Below are 23,048 nucleotides of genomic sequence, written 5' to 3'. Positions count from 1 at the left end.
ACTTGACGTTCTGTATACAGCACCCGGTGTCGAAGGTGTTATGCGGAGTCAAAATCCTAATCCTATTTGAAATGGTTAAGGGGGATTCCCTTCGGTCATCACTGACCCTTGCCTTATTTTCAATGTTTATTAAAATGCTTCTTGCTGAGTAGAAAAAAAAGTGCTTTTTATCTACTGAAGCTGCTGAGAGAGAAGGGTTTTTCTTTGTCCCAGAGCAGCCATGACTTATCTACTGTACCACAGAGGATTCGCCTGAAATCTCCCCACACATCATCACATCATTCTTCATCATGAGCGCACACTTTATGGGGATAGAGACTGACTCATACACACAAAGACAATACACAAAAATCCATCTCCAGCACATGCACACAGACACTCATGCACGGCCGCGTCATTTATTTCCCCCTGAAATGCTGTTAGCTCCTATCTGATCGGAGCACAACTGCAGCTGTGCTTTCTGCAAAAACACTGCTCTCAGGTTTTGCATCTCGTTATCAAAATGAAACAAACAAGTCTCGTGTACTGCATATACCAAAACAAACAAACAAAAAAAAACAACTAAAGACTAAATTATGCAGTAATCTCCCTTTTTACTTTCAGTGTATCTAACACCAAAAGTAGAATAAAGTAGAACTTGTTTCTTGGTCCAAATGTGCTCATTTATTTTCAGCTGTATCTTCTTGGCCGTGGGGCAGGTATTGCTTATAAGTCAGACTCTGTGAACTTGGCCTAAAATAGCTTGTTTTTCCTTTGTTCTTTCTCTTCCCTTCTTTATCAATCCCTTGATTACTCTTATAGTTTGGATTAGCAAAAACGATATATATGATTTCCTGTTTTACAGTTTCCCTTAGCTTCTGTTTAATGTCCACAGCTTTTTTGTGTATAACATTGTTTAAGCAAGTATTTACTTACCCATGTATGGCTTGGTTCCAGCAATGGATGTCGCTTTTAGGTCATCTTTCACAATGGCTGCAATGTTGAAGTCTGTTAGATGAACGTGTCCTGTAAATTAAAGACAATACCTCACAGATCATGTTTCTCTTAGAGATTTGCAGTACTTGACTAAAGTGAAAACTATAAATCCTGAAATTGCAATGTAAGTGTGTCTGTAAGACCATAAATCAATGTTTATAGCATTTGTACATACTTCCCTTTTAAAGTTGCAGCTTTTTCTTTTGGGATAAAATTTTACCAATGCTAAGAGATACAGTAGCAGTTTTTCTAAATTATACATATAGAGAGTACTATACAATCTAAAGCTAACATAACTCATTGCCTTTAAGTACTCTAGTGATTATAATGTATAATGTAATTGGAATGTTTTACAAGATATCAGCTGCAAATCAGCTTTATTGAATAGAATAGAAGATTGTATAGAAGAAGTTGTGCAGTATGATATTTCTCAGCAGTTTCCAAAGTCAAACAATTGACCTGTGTCCGACCATGCTGCAAGATGGCCCAGAATCTTTGCCATGCCCACTTAGCACATGCTAATGAGCTGAATCTGCTTGTGTGTATACGTGTGTGTATGTGTCACACTGAGTAAAACTGCTCAGAAAAGCGAGGGAGGTTTTGCCGCAGAATGATTGTTCGGATGAACAGGTGTCCTTGGTAACCCTGCAAACCTATACAGTACGGCTGCCTATTGTACACAAAAGCTGCATAGCTCTATTGTTCACAAAATGTGAATGTGAACAATAAAGCTGATGCACAAATGCGATGCACAAAAACCGATAACTGTGTGAATATCCACCAAAGTTAAAGACTTTATTTACTCAAAAACACTGGGCCTTACAGATAAGAGGAAGATTTTTATTTATTTTTTTTACTTCATTCCTAACAGTTTGAAACATGCTCAGGCACTGTATTTAGAGCGTTGGTGTATGAGTGTAGCTGAGTGATGCACAAGGTAAACAGCATTCACCATTGTACAGTGTGAAGACTGAAAGAGGTGCAGATTTAAAAACATTTAAGTGTTTGTGCTCGTGTAACAATAGAGCATTATGTTTTTCTCTTGTCTATTGATGCCTGCTTTCTCTTTCAGTATACTGTGCGTTTCTACTTCTATCTCCATTGTCTTTTCTGTTTCTATGGCAGACCACATACTTAGGACAGCAGTTGGACATAGTAGCCAGTGGGTTGGAACAGACAACCATCATCACAATATTGGGCTGCTAGGCCAAAAGTATCTGGAATAGACATGTTTGAAAATTTGTGTGCCACATTTTAATTTATTTATTTTGTCCATTCAGCTTATCCCGTGAGCGGACACAGCCGATCATTTGTCCATGTTGATTTAGCACAGTTTTTATGCCGGATGCTCTTCTTGACGCAAATTTTTATCCATCTTCAGTGCCTTGCCCAGAGACACTTCGACATGTGGTCGGAAGGGGCGGGGAACGAACCTCCGACTCTATGGTCGGTAGGCAGCCACTCTACCAACTGAGCCACTGTTTAAAATTTTAGTGCCACAGTGAGACTAAAAAAGAGCTCAAAGGATGGCAGCATTGGTCCATTGATTTGTCAGGTCAAATCTCTCCAGTACAAATACATTTTTATAAAATGTTAATTGTTCACTATTAGTTATGTAATTTGGAGTTTGGTTAGTGGTAGAGCACATGATATTTAATTCGAACTGTCAAGTGAAACTGAACAAAAACTACAGTGAGTTGATACTTCGTCAGCACTGTCGTGTTTGTAGAACACTTGCTGGGTACAGTGAGTGGATAAAATAAAGTGGTTCCATATGAGAAAAAGAGCATTTCTGTCGTAGTGCTTTGAATTTAAAGTCCCATGTCTCACTGTGGAGTGACTAACAGGAGAGACACAGAGAAAGTAATATATCAGAATTGTCATTAAAAGACAGCCTTGGTTTATAGTTACTTTCCTTCCATGCTCTGCTCCTATAGCCAAAAAGAGAAACACAAACATTTCTGTTTGTGAAGATGCTCATTGACCTAATGCAATCCCTAGCCCTTTACTCTAATGCTACCCATCAGAACTGAATGCCTGACTCTAACCTTAACCTAATTCCTGACCCTAAAACCAAGTATTAACTCTAAAGCTGCCCTTTGAAGTTGTGAGGAGCAGCTCAAATGTCATCACTTTCCAAAAGTGTCCTCACTCTGCAAGAGAAATACTTTGTTTTTTCCTCAATAAGCAGCAAGTACATGTAACACACACACGCGCTCATGATAAATATGCCAGTGAGTAGTAGGTGACCTGCCAAACCATAGGTATGGGTCGATAATGGCAGATTACTTGCCATTCAGTGTTTTGGTGGCCTGAATACCACTTGATGGTTGTTACAATACTTTTAACGTAGTATTTCTTTAGGACTCAGTGCCTTGCTGTTAGCTGTTGCCTGATTTGTTAGATGACCACTCCTATCTGCTCATGCACGTGCACTACTTGTACAACCTGTAGTTAAAAGCAGTGCTCCTAAATATAAATAAAATATCTTGCTTAGTCATCTTCAGTCAAACTGTAACCTGCCTGTGTGAGTGTTAAAATGAGTGAAGGCTGAACAGTAGCTAAGCAGGTGTCCTGCTGGCTTAGTTATCTAATGCATTTTACTGGGATTACGGTAACTCCACAACTGCTGATTTGACCTTTAGGTTATGTCACTCTCCTGCATATCTCTTCTATTTTTAATTTCTCTTTGCTTACTGTTACCTCAAAGCACCCCTACCACTGATTGCAACATAACACATACTGTACATAGACAATTAAGTTTACTCATAGTACTACTTTGGACATAGAGAACATCACACATAAGGAAATACAGAGGCTCCCGGCAAATTAAAAAAAAAAAAATGCAGGATCATACAACAAGGAAGTAAACAACAAATTGATTCAAAGTGCACATTGCTGATCGGTGATAGATGACGTAATGAGAGTGCTGCCTTTTTGCCACTTACTATTTGCAGTTCTTTCATGATAAAAATAAAATGATTGCCACTGTGATTTCACTAGATTTCACTATCCCTCAAACGACACCTGTTGAATTGTTTTAACTTTACCTAAAACATGACGACATTTCTTTTATTGCATTATGGTTTTAAGTGTAAAGTGGGCATTTAGAGATTTGCAGTAAATGTCCATCCACTCCTTTTTCCTAGTATTACCAGCCCCAAGGTCACAGAGGTGGTAGTCACAGATTTTTGGTTGCTCACTCAAAATGTATAAACATAGAGCATGAAAAACACTGGAGCCAGAGCAACATCGTAGCTGAATGGTTGCTGTGCATGCTACATAACCACATTGTTCCTGGTTTGATCTTTGTTGTATGTCCTGCCCTCCCACTCTCTCCTTATGTGTATTGTCGGCCTCTTCACTGGAAAATGTCTCCTTAATAATTCCATCCACCTTTATGCCCTAATAAGTTGTTTTCCCCCTACCCTCTCAAATGACCAGCAGGTCTGTTTGTTGAAGGAGTGCCGCTACAAAGGGATGCAGGAATGTGCAAATTCTGCATCCTTTTGACTCCAAGAGGATGGATGTTGGCGTTTGCAATGGTACCAAAATCGTGGCTGGCATAACACAATCACCGTAAACTGTCAAAAACACTGAAATACTGAGCAAACCAAATCGTTTACGTGGTATTCGGCACAGACCCATTAGGGTAGGCGTACGCACTAATCAAAGACGGTTAGTGTGGTTTGTTCACCTCACCTATCCCCTAAAATCCACCTTAGAAACTATTGTGTGTTTGAATACATGATGACAGTACTATCTTTACTACAGCTGCTATATGTCACCAAATGGTAATGCATATCATATATGCATGCCCTTTTTTAGCTGCTGGTGGAAGCTCGCTATAATAGTCATATTTTACAGGAAGATGGCCTCCAAAAAAAGGCTAAAAGGAGAGTGCCTGGACAGTTTTACTTAATTGTTCAGATATTGAATCTTGGATGTGTTAACTACCTCTTTATAGTAACTAAAACCTTATCTGGATACAAGAGGCATTGGAGCTGATACAATAATCACAGCTTTAAACATTCACAATCAGGCTAATGAAGATGTCAATTTAATAATGCATTACTTACAGTATTTCCATGGAAGCATGTCTGCCTTCAGGCACCACATCATATAGCTGGATAATGATCATCGTTAGTTTACTGAATCACACTAGGTTTTGTCTTTAACTACGATAGATAACCACTGTTAATCAGCTTTGCCATGAAAACCTTGTTCTGTTTTGGTAGAGGGTGTTTTCCAATATCCCCTTTCACATGCATCATGTGTGCACACATCCAGTTTATAACCCAGACAACATCAAGGTTAAGGATGAATTGTTTTTCCATATAACAAGAAGCTCTCAGAGGAATACAGGAAGTATGGGGCAGTTCCAGCTTGGAAAATTGATATGGTGTGCAGAAGCAAACAGCCTCATGTTGCTTTTTAGACTTCAGTGGAGAGGTAAACTACAGGTCTGCACATAAATACTGAGTGTGGGTAGAATGCATGAGGAGGAGAGATGTGCTTACTGAGTTTGAAAGTAGATGCACACATCCAGAGAGAGAGTAACCACAGGTGATTGTGGAAATTAAGCTGCCAATCTGTATTTGTTCTTTTTATGTTCTCTTTTTTTACCACATCCTCTTGTTTTTTGTCCATCCGGTTTTTCATCCTTTGACAAATCTTTCTTTGCAGAAATGTTTGCTCATCACATTCTTGCCTCTCTGTGTTTGTCTCGCTCCCTCCTCCTCTCTAATCTCCCCCCTCTCTCCCTCTGTCTGTCTTTCTTTGTCTGCTTCCAGTTTATAGCGACAGCAGGGTTGCCATCCCACATATCCACTCAGCTCCCTTGAGCAGCTGCCCAGTGCCCTCTGAGATTTCAGGATGTTTGTGGGTGTCTGTGTGTGTACTATGTGTACACACAGATACTTTTGTTCTCTGGGTCTTTTTCATGTCTAGATCCCTTTGTTTCAATTATAGGTAATCTTAATACTACAGTATAGTTGTATGCTAGACAAAATTCTGCAACAGAACTGAGAACCTTGTCTGGGGCTATAAATATAGAGTCAAGTTAATTTGAGTTATGCTCAAATTTTGTTCAGATCTTATGAGTCTGAGCACACAATAATACTGGTTGTTCTAACTTCATGCCAGATCCACATAGCTGAGACATAGTTCTTGTGGTTTACAGCTCTCTCGCTTCTGCAGTACATAACCAGTGTAATGGTACGCTGAACTTTACAAATACTGTACCCAAATGATCTTTAATATATTGTAGCGTGTTGTATAATGTTAATTGAAGGTTAAGTTAACAATACAAGTTTTCTGTTTGCTTATGTCTTGTCAGTGTGAGTGTGTAACCTAACAGGTCATGCATGTCAGGTCCTGCTCCTTCGAAACCTGAAATACAGGACCTGGATATCCTCACTCCAAGCAAAGCTTTCATCATCTTTTCATCATTTATGGTTTAACCTGGCAATGCCCCTGCATATAGGATAACCACTGCACATTGCATCTTTTACACTGCACAGAGCTGTGGCTAGTATTGGGAAGGAGTCAAAGGACCCTCCCACACGCTCACTTAAAAAAGCTGTGCATGCTTACACAGTGATATCACCTTATAGCGGTCCGACATAGGCTGTGTGCAACAGCTGGCTAATTCAGTTGAGAGAAGGGACATACACTCACTGGCCACTTCATTAGGTACGCCTGTACAATATAATGCAATTTAAATGCAGCAGCTCTGCCATGAGTCAAACTGGAGTGCAATATATTTAGAGGCAGTTTTAGGGTTTTGGCCACCCTATTTAAAATGAATGGGGGGGCACAACTTTACAACCACCTCTAACATAATGCACTCCAGTGCGACTCCACCACCCACTATGAACTAAATAATAAACGCATAGTAGAATTGTCACCTTACTGACAGTTTCAAATAAAAAAATAAACAACACTAAACCTGCATCTGACCATTTCAACTCTTCTGACCTGTGCAGATGTGAATCCAAGAAGTAGCCATTTTGTACAGGTCTTAGTCAGAAGCAGTTAAGTCTTAAACTTGGGATAAAAAGTCAAGTTAGGTCACTGTGTGAGAACTCACAAATGTGAGGGTACAGTTGGACTTATTTAATAAAACCATATTTAATAAAAGCATCATTAGAAAAAGAGATCTTACCATGTTCATCCAGTAGAATGTTGTCAGGTTTGATGTCTCTGGGAAAGTAAACATAAACAGAACAATGGAATAAGTACATGCATTTGTGTATATGTGCTCATGAATACTCAGTAAAACAAGGCCCTATTTATTTTCCTCTATATGTATATTTGAATGTCAATTCTGTTTAGCTATTCTCAACAGCTCAACTCAACTATTATGTGGACTACAGGCTAAAGCAGGATTTGCAAAATCTGTCTGACAATGAAGTCTGAGCCTTCAGTCTGAGCCAGACAAAAATGACTACAAAAAAACTATGTAAAGCAAAAAATATGAAAAGGCTAATTTAGTATTATTTGCTGTTAACTGAAAGTACTATAAACAATCCTGTTTAGCTTAAAGTTTTGAAGCAGAAGTTTTTTGCAGCGTTTGTTATGTGTGCAAAACAACAATTGTGTCTGAGTTTTGTATTTAAGTACCCAGTATTAATGAAAAACTGCCTCTGTCTTTCCTGCTTTTTGTATATTTTTGGTTAAAAGTGCACATTCTCATTAAGACGTTTTCCCAGGACTTGAAGCCAATCAATATCATCTATTTAGTATGAGGCTACAAGTCATTGCAGCGTCTGTGGGTGAGAAGTAAGATTAGTTATTTATTGAATAACCCGCTTACGAAATGCTTGGCTTTGACACAGGAGACCTGACTTTTCAGGCTAATTACTTTAAGTAGGAGGCAGGAGGTGAGAAGTTTTACTTGCCCTGAACCTAAAAATGACTTCACCACGAAGAAGGCATGCATGAATTTTAACAACTTAAAGTAAAGTGCATATTTGTTAAGACATGAGAACTTGTCAGTAACGTCATCCACCATGGCTCAAACTCGCATTCAAATTTATCAAGGATAAAACTTTTTACTTTTAAATATTGAGTCCCCAGAAGACAGGCCTGAGGAATTATTTAACAGAGCATTTCAATGTATTAAATCAAAGCAGGGGTGTCAGACTGAGATGGCTACAGCTTTCGGCTTGTCCCTTCAGGGGTCGCCACAGCGGAGCGTGTTCCGCATGTTGATTTGGCATGAGTTTTTATGCCGGATGCCCTTTCTACTGCTACCCTCCCATTTTTATCTGGGCTGAGGACCGGCACCAGGATGGCCCTTGGTGGCTGGGCAGGGCCACGCCTGGTGGGGCGGGATTCGATCCCGGGGCCTTCTGCATCCCAACCCAATGCTCTACCTATTGAGGAAAATTCTTTTATTCTCTCATTTCTTATATTGAGTTACATTTCTCCTCATTCTGAGAATTTGCTTATCTATAGGTGGCTGTTGACCACACCTTTGTGTAAGTTCGACATCAATACTACTTGCTCTACTAGAGTTTGTCTAGAGTTCTTATCTTAGTTTACCAGATACTCTGACTCGTGTATGAGTTGGTTGGATAAAGTGATTGAGGCAGCCTAAGACCTGGCTCACATGATCAACCTATTGCTGTTTGACATTGTTTGTACTCAACTCATGTTTGATAGTGCTCTATTTGTTTGATTAAATTAAATGCAATAAACAGGTGGATCCCTTGGGTCATAATTCCATCACAATGTCGCCCCCACTGACTATTAAGCAACATCATAGTCAGTCAGGAAAGACAAACTCAAATCATTCAACAGAGTCTCTCAAAGACAAACTTTGCATGCTGCACCAGCCCGGCAGACATACAGAGGTTGAAGCAACAGACAAATCGGCAAAGTTAGGGCGTGAGCAAACTAGCTAATCCAGGCTGCTGGAAGATTCAGTGTTGGTCTAAGCTCTGTATGGTAATTGTGGACAATACGATCAATTTAGAAAATGACCAAAGTTATCCTTTAATGACCACTAAAGATACGCTGCAGTAACACTCCTAATATGTGGGCTGAGATAAATAAATGTAAAAGCTTCTAGGAGGTAAATATGCAGTAGCCTGACTCACTGTTAAGTTGAATCATTTCACGTCAGAGAATGACACAAATTGAAATATAACACCTCCAAACAAAACTTGTACTGTGTTGCATCAGCGTGTACCAGGTGTGTAACATAATCTGAATACCTAAGACGTGAGGTGAGTGGGGTGGACAGCAGGTTTAGCTGTGGGAATATTTAAGACACCTGAGATATGGAACAGGTGTAACCTAAAACTTCTTTTCCGCCAGACTTTTTTTTTTTTCTTGTTACACCACTTAAATGAAATTGTAAGAGGAAAATGTTTTTACCTGTTGTATTTTCCATAAAAGCGGATATGGTAAGTCTATAGCTAGTGCTAAGTTAGCTATACCAGCATCCTTTGTATAGATTCAGGGAAACAAGAAATTGCATTAAACAGGAGATATCAGGGAAACCGGTTAGCTTTTAAGTACGCTCATTATAAACACCATTTCAGCAGAATCACTTTTTACGCTTTTCTTTGATTCACAAGAGAAGGAAACATGAGATTTAGCTGTCTGATATAGCCTTATATAAAAACATTATCCCTTTGGGTAAAAAAATACATGTTGTGTTCTTACTGCAATTTCAGGTACAACTGTAAGTAGACTATTTATTAAAATTATTTAATATCACTAAGCTCCTGAGTTTTTATTTTATTTTTTTTAATTGTTACCAAATAAATGAGTTTTGGAGGCATTTTAGTCATTACTCAGTCCAGAATGTGTGTTTTGTGTGTGCGTGTGTGTGTGTACAAGACTGACATTTACCAGCTTATATTCAGCTACTTTTTTTGCTTTTGTTGCTGTTGTGATTACGCACATATATTGACAAATGCTCACTTAGTCAATTCAGACAAGTAATGCACTGTGGATGTGAATGGTCTGTAACCACTGAAAGGGAATATTACAGAGGTGAGAGTGGGAATGCATTTTACAATTTAGGAGCAGAGAGTCTGGATTTCTAAATTGTAGTGACAAAGGCACCAGTAACAAAATGAAGGTCCCCTGTGACAATCAGCCACTTCAAAGAACAGTTGACTGCCCAACTCTCCTCTTCCTCATATTTCCTCATCTTTAGCTGTTTTTGACACTGCCAGTTCACTGTTTTCCTCTATACCATAAAATTATTTTTCTACTCATACTGTTCTGTATGTGCCTACGTGCTTTCTCATGCAGTTCACCTCTATGGCCCACTCTCAGAGACAGTCATACTCGCTCACTCACTCAAAACGTTGGACAGTGTCCTAGTTTGATAATTATGCTTTAGAGGAATGTTTTTTATATGACCTGTGCATGTCGTAATACACTGGTGTGGCTGCAGACTCAAAGAATGGTAAGGTACAGAGTGTTCCCGGGTTCTCTTGTGTCTGAAACGTATCCCCACAGCTTTAAATTGCTTAGAACTGGAGATGATATTCAATATTCAGCGTCCTTTTCAAAAGTTCCATTTGTGCTTAGTGATCAAATGCCTACACCATGAAATTGACATCAACATTAGACGACAAAAGACATTACAGAGGTACCGCTTCAGTGCACACTAACTTAGAAGCTGAAGTCCCAATGATGTTTTTCTATAATGTCATTTATAATCAGGATTTCACTAAGTGAGTTAATGTTCTTATTATCTTGCATTTCAGAATAAACTTTTTGTTGGAGATACTGTGCAGATTTTCAGATTCCAAAGTGAGCAATACAAATGGAATCCGTGCGTATTGTTAAGAAACATCAGATTGCAGGGAAACTTCTTATTTCTTAGAAAGACTAAATCTGTTTTTGCAAATGACAGTTTGAACAACATTTTGGATGCTGTGACACTGTAAAACACACACCTTTGTAGCAGCTGACATCTCATGGCTTTGTTGACAGCGTTACCGTTGTCAACAAAGCCAAGAGAAAACAAAATATTCGACTTAAGTAAAACTGTTTCCTCCATCTGTCTTGTTCAAAAGGTTAAGGCAATTCACCTGTTGCGCAATTCAGTTGGATTCAGAAACATTCTGTCTCTGCTATCTGACATAACCGGTTTTGGGACGAAAACTGATATCTTTTTAGCTGTTATCTAAGGAACGACAAAGTTCCAGGGAAATTGTTTTTACTCTCTAATAAAGCCTACTATTTCTGAAATAGTGCTGCTCTTTTAGTATGTATTTGTACTGAGACTCGCTAGATGAGATATCACAATTCTCTTGGACAAAGTTTGGAAGGCCAGCTCCTTCTGGGAAGGTTCACTGCTGTTCCAAGTAATGTCTTATGGTTTCTCTCACCGTGGATATCAAACAAGTTTCATGTTTACGACTCAAGATTGAGGATGGTCTGAGACTATCGGCAGCATTAAGATTGTGTCTCTAACCTCCTCACACTACAGGATCATTTGAGCCAATAAGTAGTTCTGACAACCCCCAAGTTTGGAAGGGCCCCCAATGTTGGAGAAGGGAAATGGAACCCAAAATCAGATTTTGCTGTAGTGCTTTAAAAGCTTTAAAATTTGCTTCCAAGTTGTCAGTGAGTGTCTCTAGTAATTAAGTCAGTATCTCTGTAGGAGCCCAGCAGTATTTACCACATCAAAGGCCTCGCTGACCTGTGTTTTGTGTGTATTTGTGTGTGCATATGTGTGTTTGAGGCACGCTCATTGAGATGAGGACATCCTGTAGCATGGGCCTCCGTTTTTTGGGTGTACTGGCAGATCAAGTGGTGCGAGGCCAGGTGGGGTTGAGAAAGGTCGACCGTGTTACCCTTAATTAGCTGACATTTGCCTCAAAGGCTGGCACTGAAAGAGAGAGAGAAGGAACGTGTGTGTCTATTAAAAAAAAAAGCAGGATAATGGTGGAAAAAAGAAGCCTATTTTATGGCCAAAGGCCAGGGTGCCATTGTGAAGCCACAGGACAAAGAGGTGACAAGCTAAGCACTAGGTCTCATTAGGTGGTGAACACATGGTAAATGCCACGATGTTGAGGCAAAGGTGATAATGACGACTATGACAGACTTTTTCTTCTGATAGCGAACATCAAAGAACAACTGAACCGGCTTTATTACTTGGTTTTCTCAAATCTTAAATCTGTCACTGCAGTTGACACTTTAGGCTAGAGCCAGATCCAGTGGGTGCCTCAATAAAATGAAAGAGGTGACTGCATTTGCAGTTATACTGACACAAAAAAGTGGATTTAGCGTAACCTTTTAGGTGAAAATGGGAGCTGTAATGTATAATATATAATGGCCACATTTTCTAAAGCTGTATATCATCATATTGATGTGAGAATCCTAAACAGTAACATCGTGAAAATGGTTTGGTAACAATACCTTAAATACAATATGTGAGCTTTTTGTTTCAAGAGAGGCTTAAAAATTGCAAAATAATAAGATTTGTTTAAATATAACAGTGCAAATGAACAGTCACTGACATCATCAATGTGCTTATTCCTTATTAAATATGGGATTTGCAATAAAACAACACTTTGTAAACCCCAGAGATTTTTGAACGCTCACAATCAGTACTCAGTTTCTTTAATGCTTTATGTTTTTCTATATCTATGTCTATTTCCTATAGTACAAGAGAAAACTTTGAGGTATCACCTGCTCATTGCAGCTGGCATTTTGTTCTGTGTTCATTAGCTTGGGTAACTGCTATGAAGCATCTATTAGTGCTGAGAAACAGATGGTGACCTCAAGACGGGGCCGCTTGGCTATGGCTGACACCTCAACCATCTGCAAGCACTGAATGGGATGCTTTTAAACGTAACTCAACAAAAAAGGCTTACGTGATAAAGCCACTTGAATATTCCACCATCTGATTCATATAAAATGTGACAAAAGAAAAGAAAATGACACTTCCATTTTCATTTTGGGAAATACTTGAATCCGTAAATTTGTAGGAGTGTGTCACTGTGTGGGCTTCAAGATTTGGACAAACTGAGCTTCTAAACCCAGAATCATTCACTCACAATCACTAAACATAGCAATTTGTATTCATCAGTGATTTTTGTTACTACCTATAAAATTGTAGCTCCTCCAGGTGCACATAGATATACAGTACAATGTAAAATCTATAAATATCAACTTGGCAACAGGGGGGAGATGGAAAGGTAAAAGGGATGAACTTGGCGAAATTGTTTCAGATGTACAGGCCAAAATGAGAAGGAGGAGGAAAACAGCATCACATTTACTGAGTAAGAGAGATAAAGAGCTCTGGGAATAAATTGGGACAGAGCAGGGATATAGTGGCAGTTTTAGAGAAAGCAGAACGTATAGTGGTATTCTGTATGAGTAAATTTGGAGAATGAAGTGGAGATCCAATGAGCCGACTGGGCCAGAAAAAGAAGGGGGGGGGGGGGAGCCAGAGAGTGCAAAGAGCAATTTGGGCAAATAAGGTAAAAGGGATGAAAGGAGCGACACAAAAAGAGGAGAATGGAGGTAAAAATTTGGGGCTTTTCTCCGTGAGGACAGAGATGAAGGGCTGGGAGAGCTCAGTGCAAGCTGATCCCCTCGGCTTTTCTCTTGGTTGACTGACCCTACAAGCTATTAGCAGGATATAATGGCCTCATTACAGGCTGCTATCAGAGGCAGAATGGTAACTGAACCCTGTACCTGGTCACTGGATACTGCACTAATACTGGAGCAGGCCGAAGCACCTGAGAATGCAGGCGTCTACAAATACACAGGCCACTCAAATCACTTTGAGACCTCATGACAGAATATACATGCTACGCTAAGTGAGTTGTTGGTGTTGTGGTGGAAAATACTTTTATTACTTTGCACGTTAGAAGAAATCTGAAGCCTATTTTGACAATTTAGATATAATAATAATAATAATAATAATAATAATAATAACAGGATAATGCTTAAAAAGTTAATAAACCTTTTAAAATCACATTACATACCTTACCAGATTCAGTATCTGTTACTAGGTTTCAGTACTTAGTAGCAAGGCTGCAGTTAATAATTTCAGTATTCAGGTTTAATCCACTACTTATTTTAATAATTTTGTTTTTTTTACTATTTGAATTATTCTTCTTCTAATATATTATTATTTAAACAATATATTTACTTTATACAATGAAAAAAGTGAAAATGTTCAATACTTTACACCTCTGTAAAGTATTTAAAAGATGTTTTTCTGCCCAACAGTCTAAAAAATAAAAAACCTTCTGATATTCACATCAGAGTAGGTAAAGCCAAATTCCTTTCTTATAAATGTTTTAATTTATTAAAGTATTATTAAAATTGTTATTTTAACAATTTCAGCCCCACTTGTTTTTGGTAATGTGCGCTACTGATATACAGTATTTTGGGCTGAAGCTGTTCTTAATTTATGTCTGACATTTATCTGTTTTTTTAGTTTCGGCCAAGATGGGATGCCCTCAGCCATTAAAAGGATTAAATGTATTTTTTTTTTTTTAAATTTACATTTGATATTTACCAAAGCCCTCAGCAGCTGATGTGAAATTGGTCTCACAGGTTTGATGGCAGTTTAATTAAACGCTCTTTCATGGCTTGGCTGCTTTAGTAGCTCTCTTCTCCAGTTTTGAATACAAGCGGAGAACTGCTGGGAGATTCTGCCTTTCCATCTCTGTCACCAAGGAGAGTGGAAGAGCTCTGGAAGCCCCTCTAACCCCACACACTCACACAAGCACTACACACATAAAAATACACAGTTTTACAGAAATATGCATACACTCAGTGTCAGAATCCCTCAGTTCTGAGTGCCCACACCCACCAGAAACCCAAGTCAGACAGCAGCTACCTTTGAACATGAACTGAAAGCCAAACTAGACCCACAGAGGCTTACAGCTCCAACCCACCAAACGTCTCACTCAGCCTTTCTTCTTTTTCTTAATGAAAAGCAGCTCTGACAAGTGTGAGAATAGCTCAGGTGTACATGTACATGTCTGTTGGGGTGGTGGGCACATGGGTAAACATTATCCATGTGTTCAACAGCGGCAAATCTGGAGCTAAGAAATATTCATTCCACACTGACACATACTAGACTAGACAGAGTCAGACTTTATAAGTCCTCAGTGTAATTTTGAGCTCTTTAGGGGGTGGGAACCAGACGTGTTGCCTCTGGACGCAGTCAGTTGGCACTAAAAAGTCAAGGCCAAACTCACATCACAATTACCAGTGATGAATAATTCACCGAGTCGGAAACATGCAGGGAGTGTTAGAAAAAATGTCAGCCTTCTCCACCCTCTCTGCCCAACTCTTTGACTCTGTATCTCTGCCTGTACCCCACTCTTTCTGTTTTCCACTCTGCCTTTTTGACTTCATGAATATATTGCTCTCTCCCAAAAACGTTATGGTTCTGTCTCCTTAAGGCAGGCACGTGAGTTAGATAAATAAGTAGGTAATTGGTGATCTTTTTGCAGCAGACTTTAAATGTTTCGTCTCCCACTGGCTAATCTGCCGCTGTGAGCTGGGATGAACTGTGGGAGATTTTCTAAAACGATAATGCTCTATTCACCAGTTTTGAGTGGAAACTCAAGAGCTGGCACCAGCTGCCACCTTAATCTGCATTTATGAAATATGAGCATATAATTTCTCCCATCCTCCCCTCTCATGGTTCTTCTTTTTCTTCTTCTGCTGTGAAATAAAACTTTAACACACACCATGAATAAAGAATCGTTCACTTGAAGACATGACAAATTATCATTTCAAGCAGCTGATGCAGAGTAAGAGTAATAACTTCTGTCTGCCTCCATGTCTTGATTTTATGACCCATCCATGAGTAGAGCCACTTTCTTTCACCTTCAATTAACCAGATAGGTGAATTAAGACCACTTTCCTTTTTGGCAGATTGGCAGTTGGATCACGGAGACGTGGATGAAGAAGCAAATGAATTATTTGAAGTAGAGCTATGCTTTGTGCCACCCCCTCAGAGAATGAGAGACTCCCTGCAAAACCCTGACTAAGAAATGAGGACGAGGGAGAAAACAGCATGGGAAAAGAATGACAGTATAGTAACTATAGAAAAGAGGGGAAAAGGGGTTGTGAGGGTGCCGGAAGAGATTATAGGGGAAAGGTGTGTGTGTGTAAGAGAGAGAAGAATAGATGGCGGGGGGAGAAGATCAGAGCTTGCAAAAGAAAATCCTCCATGAAATAGGTTTAGTGTTAGAACAGCTGTGTCTCAGTATGTTTCAGTTCAGTATGTTTGAAGAAATACGAATCTGACTAAATTGACTGGACAGTTTCCACTGTGGCTGTGGCAATTAGCTGGAAGCCCTTTTGTTCCAATGGAAGATGATAACTTTTGTTATTGTCACTTCTATACTGTATAGGGATGAGATATAGACTCAGCTAGACACTGTTTGTAAATGCAACAAGGAATAGATGCACACAGGAAATTGACCTGTAATAAGGGAATAAATTATTTAATAATTAAAGAAAAATAGACTGATAAGCATAATTAATGATGTCATCAATATCAATAGAAGCATATATCACACCCTGGCAGTACATCAATATGTGCACTGTATGTAGTGTACAGTATGTTTTACCTTGGGACTAAAGGACCAAAGTTATGATTTACCAAATGAAATTTCACTTTAACTGAAAACTGCTGAATCATTGTCCATCTCAGTCAGTTTCATAAGAGCCAAACAATTATTCCCTTAACCACTTTCAAGGGTTAGTGTGACATTGACTTCTTAATGAGTCAATGTCTGCATCTGCTGGGTGACAAACACCTTAAGATTTTCCATTATGAAGGTTCCATGAGGCACCAAATGCACCTGTGGATTCAGACAAGCATGAGTGTTGACTGCTGTGGTGAAAGTAGGAACAACCCCCACAAAGACAACACAACCATACACTTCTTCCACTGTCACACACCATTTTTCTTTCCACTTGTTTGGAGAGACTTGTCAAGTCTCTGAAGATGTCATCTAATTGAGAATTATTCTGCTGGTAATAATTCAATTCTTAAGAGAGTTTAGGGTTTAAAACACTAATTAAGCCTGAATTAGGTTGATCCAGATGATACTGCTGAGTGTAGTATCTCAAACCGCAAATACACACTAAATCCATGTTTTCATTAAAAAAAAAACACTAAGTGTTGTGTGTCCAAGAAAACATGTTTACTTTCAGCTTATCACATTTTTATCATTTTGTTTTCTTTTATAGTTCATCTGAACAGGGCAGTATTGTAGTGGTGAAGTGTTCCCAGATTTCATCAATTCCTTTTGTCACAGTATGCTCTGACAATGTTACTATGAAACTAGCATTAGCAAATGGAAGCATTTTTATTTTTTTATAATATTAGTAAGTCTAAATATTAGATACAGGCCAAAATAAATTTTTTCCTACTTTTGACATTTTAAGTAAACTCCACATCATCAACTTTGAATTAAATTAGCTGATATTGCATCATACTTGATGCCCAGAGGCTCCTCTATATCCCATGATGAGGCCCTTGAGCTTATTTAAGATTAGCCGAACTGCTTTTGTTAACGTCATTGCTGCTCCGTCTTCACTCCCCCGAGGTTGTTCATATTTGCCATAGAGTGCAAGGGCTTATTAGCCATAGCACTGTAAATGCAGAAATGTCTTTTCCATTATTATGAATGCCCGTGTAGTTACCGACAGAGGCACAATGTAATGTCTAAGCTAATTAATATAGACTGTAATTGTTGCCAGTTGTCCAAAAATCAAGTTAGTTCCTTAGTGGTTATCAAAGCTGTCTCAGAAACATCAATATTTGGCCACCTGCTGTTGTCTCCATACAGAAATAAAACATTTTTCTAACTAAGCACAGATATTTCAGTTTTTCTGCTCACAAGTCCCTCTTTTATGCCATTGTCTCCACTGCAAGTGAGGTTTTCTTCACACTGTGGTCTTTTTATGGTTTATATAGTTTACGCTTGTAAATGCTATAAAAACAACTGTACAACACAAACTTTGGATTTTTCAACTCCTGACACATACCTGAAGTGGAACCCTAATCAATTCAGTACTAAATGATAACATTATTTGTTTTTTAATGAAGCCTGCTGTCTTTCATAACTCATGTTAAACAATATTTAACGGGATTATTATCTGTACAGATTGTTATTTTAAAAAGAAAAAAAAAATTTTTTTTCCATCCACTATACAATCTAGGCTGGTTTACAGAGATATCCTCTATTCCCATGGTGCTGCTTTGCCTACTGAAAAACTTTAAACTGAAAAAATGTATTCATAGATAAAGATACAGTTTATTATTCAACGTGTCCAAGATACTTAACATTCTCAGTTCAAATTGAAAGACCATGACACCAGATTGCAGAAAAAGTCAACTTTAAATGTTACTTATACCAACTCGTTTTACTAACCATCTTTACCAAAGCAATGCCAAGCTTACTCTGTACCAATCATGATTAAACTTGCAAAACACGTTAATGAGTCATCATGTCACATGTGATTAATGTCATTATCATCATTACTCGACTCGTTATCAAAATCATCAAAGACCAACGGAAGGAGAAGGTGTACATCCTGCTGGCATACACATACACAGGTGCGTGAGCACACACTTACAAAGTCTGAACACTTGAAGCGACTTCACTCATCGTACCAAAGTCAGCACGTCCACATCTGAGGGAGGAAATTATGTATTCAATTTCCATAGAGATGAGCTGAGAGTTACTTTCAGCTCCTCTTCCTATTTGGAGCTAATGAATGCAGATTGAAAAGATGTTGATTCCGTCTAAACAAACGCCCCCAACACCTGCACATCAAGTGGAAAGTCTGTCCTCTCCAGCGCTAAAATAGAAAACATAATTTAAATATTCATATCCCTTCATGGTTTTAATGAATAAGCAAATTAATAATCCATTCCATTTTTTTCTCTCCCTCTCTCTTTGTGTGGTGGTCTAAGGGCATGGACAAGAGCAAGTAGTCTAATTTAAGCTAAATAGTGTAATTTATTATGTGGGGGGTGTTGATAAATTAATGGTCTGTATTGCATTGAACATTCCTATTAGTCATGAACTGGTAACGCTTCTTTTTCTAGGGTTACCTCCTTTGTCAGTCACCGCAGTAGAGGATTGAGTATAGGACATCAATAACATATTGGTCATGCTACAAACAATACAAAGCAATTTGTCTTGGTAGAATTTCTTAAAACAACCCACTACTAAAAGTCATAAATCAATATCAGAACTACTTTAAATGAGCCAGATCGTCCAGTTATTGTTAATAATGGACATTGTGAAAATATAACCTCTACTGACCATTTTGACTAATATTAGATAGATTAGATAGATTCACTCAAGTTAGTAATCATTTCACTAGATGATTTCAACAGTGGGGGATTTGGGACAGTTGTTCTGTGACAGTATATCTCACATGAGATGGATAAAATGAAGGGTGGAAATGATTGTAGGTTTTATTTTATTTTTTATAGTTGATGTAAGATACAGTTCAGAATGTATCAACATGCAAGGTGATAAGACTAAAGACTGGGGCAAACTTTCTGCAAAGGATCCATGTGAGCCCCTCTACAAGTGAGTGCTCCATTTGCAAAAATCAGTTTGTTCAGACTTGGTTGTGTTGTTTCTCTCTGACACTGTAGTCACGCTATGGATCAATCTATAGCAAATTTTATGCTGTTTTAGTCTCTTTTGGTGAAAAAGCAAATTGTTCGAACCAGGTTCCCTATCACCAGTGAGCCAATTACCAGAAGGCAGATGGGTGCTAGTGCATGTGGTGCTCTTTGGGCCAGCTGGAACTTTAAACATCAATACAGCTTTTTCAGGGCATTCACCAAAGTGCTACGATCCTATAGAGTATTGAAAATATAAAAACATGACGGGTGCCCAGTGTGGCTCTGAGTACAAATTCTTTGCATTGTGTTAGCACTTGTAGAAAGCAGTGAGTATTATTAGCACATCTGAAAATATAGTTGTGGTGTTCATAATGAGCTGTATGCCCTCTGTATGTTCCACCTGTCTGTGTAGCTGAGGTACATTCTGGTGGAGGCAGCAGCTCCCCTACTCCCAACAGCGGAACGTATTTCACACGTTGATTTAGCATGAGTTTTTACGTCAGATGCCCTTCCTGCTGCCACCCTCTCATTTTTATTTGTCCAAGCTCGAAACAGCAACCGAGGTAGTCCTTGGTCGCTTTGTGGGGCACCTAGTGGGGTGGGATTCGAGCCCGCAGTCTTCTGTGTCTTAACCCAGTGCTCTACCACTGAGCCACCAGGCCCCCTCAGTGGAAAAATGCTATGATGCTAAAAAATAAGACTAAAGATTTGTAAGATACTGTAATTTTCTTTTCTTAAAATTGATTTTACAAATTGGCCTCCAAAAAAGTATTTTTCCAGAACTGGTATTAATGTCAAGGTATCTAAATTTTTACCAGTATCAAATTTTTATTGTACCCAGGCCTAGTGTGTGCTGGGTTTTTTGACACCTTCTGCAGGAACCGTGAACCCTGTTTAAAATTGTAATATTTCTCCAAAAGTGGAGCTCAGATACAGAGTGTGAAAAACGTGCTGAGCAGATATGTCACTTGTTTCTGCCCTTAATAGGATAACTTCCCTAATACAAGGCCAACGGCATTTACTACAATTAAGACATACAGCTTTGGTTCGATGAAGGTCCATTCATATTAAAACAAGATAAGATTTTATACTTAAATCTAAAATTATTTCACTTGCTTGGAAGTAGTTTTGCAGAATATGCTCCATAATGCATGATTTTCTTTTGTGGTTATGTTTCGGAGACCATGAGATATACTGCTGACTTGTGCAGGGTGTATCCCACCTTTTGCCAAATGACAGCTGGGACTAAGTCCAGCAGCCCCATGTCCCTTAACAGGATAAGTGGTTTAGATAATGTATGGATTCATGGGGGGACTCAAATTATTTCATTAAGGTTGATAAAGGGATGTGGTTGACATTACGTACCTGACGTGTTGACTTATTTCAATATTGTAGTTTCTTATAAAGAGCATTTTTGAACAAATAACAGCCAGTAGCTAACAAAAGCCACCTGCAATCTGCTTCAGTGGCTCTAAATTCTCATGTCCATTTGCATGGCCCGTCACTACATTAGCCGAGTAATTTTATTTCCACCAAATGATTTCCAGTGACATAAGAAGTTTGTGTTAACAGGAAAAAATTACGGGTAAAAGTGTCCAATTTAAGCCCCTTTCAAATAAACACCTAGTTTCCCTGGATTTGGGAAAAAAATGGCAGCAAATATGTTTCTCCCAAAATGTTTTTGGCAAAGTAAAGTTAAAAATATTTAGTAGGAGATAGAGTAAACAAAAAAGATTGGTTTTGTGTTACTGGTAAGGCAGTGTTATTTGACTGCTATTGGCCCCAAACATGGGGGAAGCTTTAACCTCACCCAGTGTTTTCAATATATTTTTTGCTGCACTAGTGGTTGTGACAGGACATCCCAAGCTCGTTGAGCCACTTCAGTATCTTAAAATAATAACACTGGGCCGTAGCCATGCCTTTCTTGGCCATGTTAGTCTTTGGCTCTGCTGTAGGAGCAGATATTTCTGCCTTAAAAGCACTTAACCTGCATTTTGCAAATTAAAGAAGGCATCAACACAGCAGCATAGACAGAGCTGGTGCATTTCATGGTGGCCATAGTCTGCAGTTCGGGGTAAACCGTTGTGTCAGGTGTAACCTTTGTGTCAAAACAGTTTGACCTTTCTGCACAGTGGCGGAGCAGTCATATTAGAAAATAATATAGAAGTGGACAGCCAAGGAAAAAAGACCAATGGGTTATTTAATGCTTTGGCGTGGTGGAAAAACAAAGGAGAGAGACAGAAGGGGAAATGTACTGTAGCAGAAAGGTAAATAATGGTGCCGCCAGTCTATTCAGACTAGTTCCTTGAAGTTATTTGTACAGTGGGCATGTAGGTCTTTTCTGAATTACTAACATGGTTTCCAGAGAAAAGAAATGATTAGAAAAGCACTCACCTGTGTATGATGTGCTTAGTGCGGAGGTATCCCAAAGCCAGTGCCAGTTCACAGATGTAGAGTTTCACTGTGCTCTCTGAGAAATGGACATTTTGCTGGAGGTGGTAGCGCAGGTCTCCTCCAAGAAGCAGGTCCACCACCATAAACATGTCCTCCTCATCCTGGAAGGAATACCTGCAGGGGAAGGCAGTCAGAGGTGACATAAGGCTTTTAAGGTATCATGGAAGGTTTGGAAAGTAGACAATGACAAAAAGTTGGCTAGATGCATACAAGGGGGGCTAAAAATGTAGATGTGTAAGTTACAGGAGAAAAGTGGATGAATTGATGGCAAGAAGGAGAATCTCATATTTCCCAGTGCAATGTAGGGTTTCCAAAAGATGAAAATGGCGCAAATCCTTTTATATTTAGAATCGGCGGAGAAAAACTTTGTTACAGCATTGAGTATGTCGACTCATGTCAGCCTTGTGGTCCTTAGGCAAATCGACCTCGGTAAAAAGATTTTCACTAGGAGAAATAGTTTACCACAATTACCCATTAGTGTTTAAACAAGGGTCTTAGAGGGAGTAGCTTCCTCTGCTGATGACTTAAATCAAGCACAAGAAAAACACTCAACTTTTATACATTCCAGGAGGAGGATCTGGGACAGGCCTCAGGCAGTGTCCATTTTCCTGTTTTCCAAGATTAACAAGCTTGCAGAATCTGTTATTATCTTGTTCATAGAGGTAATATGATCATTAGGATGCAGGAGTGTTTGTATTAAACCTTTTGAAAGGAGACACCTGCAATTTTACAGGTTTTCAGGCCCATATCTGTTACGCATAACAGACTTGACAGATGTATTGATAAAAATGACCATATTAATGCAAATTATGAAGGACAGAACAAAACTATAAACGTGGCACCAAAATATTTAGTTTTGCTTTACGAGTGGTGAAATAAATATGAATCATCTGCATGTTTAAAAATACATTCAGGATAAGTCATCACCTTAGTTAGCTTCTGTAACGAAAGGCAAATGAGGAGAGTCCACAGAGAAAAAACATAATCTCTGATGTGATTACATTAGTGA

The 23,048-nt window shown here is 38.8% G+C and overlaps 1 protein-coding gene across 1 annotated transcript in view; it reads right to left on the bottom strand.

The window, feature by feature from the left end:
* Window positions 1-23,048, bottom strand: part of stk32a (serine/threonine kinase 32A) — a 59,952-nt gene that overhangs the window by 19,032 nt on the left and 17,872 nt on the right. The window contains exons 4-6 of the mRNA XM_067491881.1: window positions 21,980-22,153; window positions 7,142-7,179; window positions 916-1,005 (exon numbers count right to left, since the gene is read on the bottom strand). Of these exons, the coding sequence (XP_067347982.1) occupies window positions 916-1,005; window positions 7,142-7,179; window positions 21,980-22,153 (302 nt within the window). The remainder of the gene's footprint in view (window positions 1-915; window positions 1,006-7,141; window positions 7,180-21,979; window positions 22,154-23,048) is intronic.

The sequence above is a fragment of the Channa argus genome, chromosome 22 (assembly GCF_033026475.1).
Source record: "Channa argus isolate prfri chromosome 22, Channa argus male v1.0, whole genome shotgun sequence".
NCBI classification, from domain to species: domain Eukaryota; kingdom Metazoa; phylum Chordata; class Actinopteri; order Anabantiformes; family Channidae; genus Channa; species Channa argus.
This window is presented reverse-complemented; position numbering and strand designations above follow the sequence as displayed.